General features: G+C 45.4%; 1 protein-coding gene across 1 annotated transcript in view; it reads right to left on the bottom strand.

Moving 5' to 3' along the window:
* LOC146041688 (zonadhesin-like) overlaps positions 1-5,936 on the bottom strand; it is a 14,478-nt gene extending 8,542 nt beyond the window's left edge. Inside the window, exons 1-2 of the mRNA XM_083161607.1 lie at positions 5,765-5,936; positions 2,893-2,956 (exon numbers count right to left, since the gene is read on the bottom strand). Of these exons, the coding sequence (XP_083017733.1) occupies positions 2,893-2,929 (37 nt within the window). The 5' untranslated portion in view covers positions 2,930-2,956; positions 5,765-5,936. The remainder of the gene's footprint in view (positions 1-2,892; positions 2,957-5,764) is intronic.
* Between the last annotated feature and the right edge of the window lie 236 nt (positions 5,937-6,172).

Genomic DNA, 6,172 nt, shown 5'->3' with positions numbered 1-6,172 from the left:
TTTTAAACAGGGTAATTGATAAGAAAGGTGTTTAAGCACAGGTGATGGTAATCCATAAATTAAGAAGAAAGTCCAGAAACAGAGCAATGTGTCCCCCCCCCCCCCCCCATTCACCGCAACCCCACGATCAAATGGCACATGCAAAACACTGACATGGCTATGGTCGACAATGAAAAAAGCTGACATGAGTTTTTAAAGATTTATTTTTCACTTTTTCAATGTTTTCATATTCATTCTCATGTGTCGACATGGACACCAATGAAATGCCACACTTATGTCAACATTTACATGTGTTGACCTTTCTGTGTTGATTTTATCTTGTGGCGATTCGCGGCACCCCCCGGCGACCCCCCTCCCGCGATTCACAGCACACCCCCCCCAATTTGCGGCGACTCCCGCGATTTGCGGGCCCACCCCAAGACACACCCCCTCCTGCGATTCGTGGCACCCCGTGACCCCCCCCTCCCACGATTTGTGCCAACCCCCCAGGCCCCCCCTTCCTCGCGGTACCCCCCACCCCCCGCGACCCCCCCTACCGCGATTCCCCCCCCCTGTCATTGCGGCAACCCCCGCCCCTGCGACCCACCCTCCCACGATTCACTGCAACCCCCCACGTCCCCCCCTCCCACGATTCGCGGCACCCACACACCCCCCCCCCCCCCGCGACCCCCCCTCCCGCAATTCACGGCATCTACCCACGACCCCTCCTCCCGTGATTCGCGGACACACCTCACCTCCTCCCCCCCACCCCCGCTCGCGATTCATGGCAACCCCAGGATTAAATGAAAACACTGACACGGCTATGGTCGACAATGAAAAAGGTTGACATGAGTTTTTGAAGATTTATTTTTCTTTTTTGAATGTTTTCATATTCATTCTCATGTGTCGACATGGACACCAATGAAGTGCCACACTTATGTCAACATTTACATGTGTTGACCTTTCTGTGTTGATTTTTTTTTTAGCAATTTTTTTACAGTGACAACTATGTGCAAATCAACCTACACATCATCAACCAATTCTTTGTATAATATATAACACCTGTTCTGTTTTACTGTAGGTGTTTTAAGTCAGATCTTTTACTGCTACTATTACTGTTTATGTAAATGCATTCTGAATGACAGCAACATCCTACCATCCTTCTACAAGAATATATAACCAACTAGGTGATTTATCGCGCCCCGTGCCCCCCCCCCTCCCGCAATTCAGAACGCCCCCCGCGCACCCCCCCCCACGATTCACGCCCCCTCCCACAATTCACGTCACCCCCCGCACACACCCCCCTCCCGCAATTCGCAACCCCCCCCCCTCCCGCAATTCACACCCCCTCCCACGCTTTGCGGACCCCCGCCCTCTCCCGCGATTCGCGGACACCTGTGCCCCCTCCCTCCCTTGATTCACGGCACCCCCCACGCCCCTCCCACAATTCACGGCACCCCTAAGCCCCTCTTTAGTCCCCCGTATACTCACACACCCCTATCACTACCCAGCTTCTTGCTCTCCTGAACCGTAACTTCCACCACTGGGGAGTCGCTGACGCTGTGTTGCCCACATGCCCCTATCATGCCTCATAGCCCAGCCTCCTGCTCTCATGTACCCTAACTCCCACCCAGTAGGAGGAGACACTGACTCAGGGCCACCATCCTGTACTCCTGTACTGCCACACTGGACCCTCACCCACTGGCAGAAGCTGAACAGTATATTCCACCCTCCTCTTTAGTCCCCCTTATGCCCACACACCCCTATCACTACCCAGCCTCCTGTTTTCCTGTGTCGTGACCTTCGCCAATGGGGAGCCGCTGACTCAAAAACACGGTATTATACTATTGCACACACACACCTAAACAACGTGCACACACAGCCCCCCCCACCCACAAATGTCACTGTACCATCCACACTATCAATGTACATCTTACTCTGTAACCGCTTTTTAATTAAACAAAACAATACACACCCCCTTCCATATCATATGCTCTCTATTTAACACATTTCACCTATAACTCAAGCTGCAATACAGGCATCTTACATACAATTCTAACCATCTTTCTCATATACAAATGTTCACAAATTAAGGGGGCGCAGCCCCTTACGACGGTGTGAAGAGCGCCCGTAGGGCGCGATGAATCACCTAGTTCAGGGGTTCCCAATCTTTTTTGATTCACGGAACCCTAGAAAATCAGACTTTTTTTCACGGCACCCCTAGGTCAATTTTTTTTAATTTTGATTGGGTTTATATGCGATTCTTAGTGGCAGTTATGTGGTAAAGGGCAGGATTTGCTTCTGTTGGTACACATTCTATGATTGCCAACTACCAGCACTGGTTTTGCTCATAAATAATTAACCACTAATAATTTGAGTTGGTCCTAGACCACCAAGCCGCGGCACCCCTACATGTGTACTGAGGCACCCCAGGGAGCCACGGCACACAGTTTGGGAACCACTGACCTAGTTGTTAATATACCTGTGCTCAGTCCCAAGCCCCCTCTTCTTTTGTTTTTATGCCTACAGGAATACATTGCAGTACAGGAGAGTGCCCGGTGTAACCCAGCCACTGCCCGCTACGCTACATAATTAAATAGCAGCTTAAAGAGTGTCGGAATACTTACACCCCTTCATAGTGGAATGCCGACAGTATCATACACCAGCCCGTGGGCCACAGGATAAATCCCCTCTGTGTTACAGTGACAGAATTCCCCCTGGCTTCCCCTGTGCTGCAGTTACCAATGGAAGAACTTCCAGGCACCTCAGAGGTGTCAGGGACCCAGCACACAGCCATTGCCGTCAGTATCCTACTACAACCACAAGCAGCTACTAAGGTTCTCCCAGGCTGCCGGCCACACGTTACAGCATTACACACAGATGTGACTGACATTATATAAGATATGGACTCACTGAAAGTCACCAGCAGGTGTACGGATGTCAGGCCCATGGCTCATCAATGTTCCCGATCAGTTCTCTGCATAGGACGGGAGAGATTGGGAGAATCAGACAAAGACATAACACACAACTGTGACAGCACAAAGCCAGGTAACAATCAGTGACACCAGGGAAGTGTTATTATATGTGATTACAGAACCAGACGTACATTCAGCAGGAAGATTATCAGATACTGTGGTGTAAATTACAGAGATGGGAGAAACTTTGGTACTTGTGTATTATATGGGCGCCCGATTTTTTCATTGCATGTCACTACTTAAGGCATGCGATGCAATGTGATTTTTCAGTGTAAAGACCTGATTTTTTATTGTATAGTCACCCATGGGTGATTTCATACCCCTACTATCCAACTACGCATGGAGTTGAGTTTATATAGTGTGGCGAGCGCAGCGAGCCACCAAGCCCGAAGTGAGCATAGCGAGGGGGCGCAGATTACTTTACATGTATTCTGCGTCCGCTCGCCACGCTTCAGGCTCGGTGGCTTGCTGCGCTCGCCACACTAAGATCAACTCCATGCGTAGTTGGATAGTGGGGGGTATGAAATCACCCATGGGTGACTATACAATTAAAAATCTGGTCTTTACTTGGTCTCCCCGACCTCAGAAAGTACTATGTAGCGGCCCAATTGACGCAATTAAGGCCATGGATATCCCAAGAAGTTGAAGGAAATAGCATTGCGACCTCACTGGTCTCTAGGTCTACACCAGGTAAAACTCCTTTGGGGAGGATACTGATAGGGTCAGCAATGGCTCGAGATGTTCCCCTGGTGGTTCAAGCTATTAAAATTTGGAAGGAGGCCCATCAAGGGCTGGAAAGCGGCCTAACGGATAGTGAATATTCATTAGATATGCTGCTTTCAGAAACCGAATATAAAGACCTACAGATCAGGGAGGTCTGGGAGGCATATTCCATTAAGAAAGTAGCGCAGCTATATAATTCAACTAGTCTGAAAACATTTGAGCAACTGAGGGCACAATGTGGAGTGCCGAATTCATATTTCTTTCGTTTCCTACAGCTCAGGGATGTATTACATCAGTACTATCCCGGTCAAATCCCCTTATTCGGGGACTCTCCCCTAAAATCAATATTAAAATCAATAAACAGTAAGAACTTAATTTCTCGCATCTATAAAATATTAGGTGAAAGTGGACAGGAAGCAGGGCTGAACGCAATAAGAGAGAAATGGGAAGGGGACGTGGGGCCCCTGAGTGTAGAGGAGTGGAAGGAAGCGATGGGTTCGATAAACAAAGCCACAAATGCCCTCAATGTCCAGCAGATCCAACTTTTTATATTCTATAGAGCCTATTTGTCGAAAACAACTATGTCGAAATTTAGGGGCCAAATGTCCATTAATTGCCCCAAATGTAGATCAGCCCCAGGTACGTTTATACATTTACTATGGGAATGTGGGGTGACTGCCGGTTACTGGGATCGAATTAAACAGGCAATGATTGATACGGGCTGTAGGACTGAAGAGCTTACCATTAAGTGTTGCCTACTAGGAATAGTTGGGGGGAAAATAGGGGCGGATAAAAAGAGCTATATAATAAACTTGTGCTCGCTAGCAAAGGTGATTATTAGCAGGACCTGGATGGCAAGTGAGGGCCCAGATTTTAATAAATGGGTTGCCTTAGTTAACTATATCTATAGACAAGAAAAAACATTATATAGCGCAAGGAGGGGGGAAGTTAAGTTTGAAAAGGTATGGGGGAACTGGGGTAAAAGTAGACACTTTCACTAATATAATGGCACTTATATACGCACATTTTTATATTTTCTTAACATGTTCTGTTTCTAAGTGGCTCTCGAGACATAGTCACAGATCTTTTAGCACTGTATTTCCTTCAACATAGATGTACTTTATTAGTAGTGTATTTTCATTATGAATCATCTTTGTTAATACTCCTACTATCTTTTCTTCTATTGCTACACCAATTATAATATTACGGTCACTTAATAAAAGGACGATGGATATAGCAACCTAAGGATGAGTTGTAGTTTACTGGGTAATATCACAATTATTATAGTTGCTTCGACGGGGTTTCCCCCTCTATCTTTCCTTATATTATACCTTATCTTCCTCCTTGCTGTTATGAGTGCTTGCCCTCCTGTAATTACGATCCTCTTAACTAATAGTACGTTAGGCGTAATAAGTTAAGGCCCGCGCAAACCCCCCTCTCTCCACTAAAACCGATGGCCTGATACCCCACACTATCCCATGATATTATTACGCAGGGACAGATAGCCTGTATAGTATTCTCTTATGGTTTAAGCTGATTTCCGGAGTGCTGGCTGAGCAACACAAGATTAAATAAAAGTTAAAGCAATGGAGTAAGAGGACCGCGATGCATAATTATAAGGAATATATTTGTATTACTGTAAATGTAATGTCTGTATTATACGAGTGTTATTTTTATGATGTATGTCTTTTTGTAAAATTGAAATAAAGAAAAAGAGTTAAAAAAAAAAAAAAATCTGGTCTTTACAATGAAAAATCACATTGCATTGCATTGCATTGCATGCCTTAAGTAGTGTGATGCGATGCGATGCGATGCAATACAATGACAAATCGGGCACCCAGACATTACACAAGTACCGAAACTTTAAATTAATTAATTAATACTAAATAAATAAGTACAATAGGTTTTGTAGACAATACATTTGGGTTAGATGTATAAATGTAGACCATTAATGCATTATCGAGGAACACATTCACATTCCAGTAACATTAGTCATTTACATATAAATATATCAGAGATAATTCCATAACTGGATACATATGTCAGTAATACAGGAGGAGTTCTGCCTGCAGTACCTGTGCACTCACCTGTGCAGTATACCCAGCGTCTTCTGCTCGCCCTGCAGGTGCACAGACATATACAGGATTTGGGATGTGGGTGTGGCCAGGTTATAGGTGTATCCTGCGTATTACCATAACTGAGGTTGTGATTTGCAGCAGCGGTATCCCCGGGAGCCTCCCTGTAATACAGCAATGATGACTGTGTGAGCAGTAGAAGACCACAAGATCGCTCCAACTAAAACTCACTTTTTGGTGCATCCTTTTGTACAATGTATAATTCTGAAACTTATTTTTACTGTACTAGTTAATATAAGGTCAACAAAAAAAGCGATAGAAGTGCCGTACCGTATACATAGAATACACTGAATGTTCATATTTTCTTAATCAAAGGTAAAAACACTGAGTATAACATTGTTGAGATATTACATATTCTGG

The sequence above is a fragment of the Crinia signifera genome, chromosome 19, assembly GCF_055691185.1.
Source record: "Crinia signifera chromosome 19, ASM5569118v1, whole genome shotgun sequence".
NCBI lineage: Eukaryota > Metazoa > Chordata > Amphibia > Anura > Myobatrachidae > Crinia > Crinia signifera.
The sequence above is the reverse complement of the archived record's forward strand: the minus strand, read 5'-3'. Positions and strand labels throughout refer to the sequence as shown.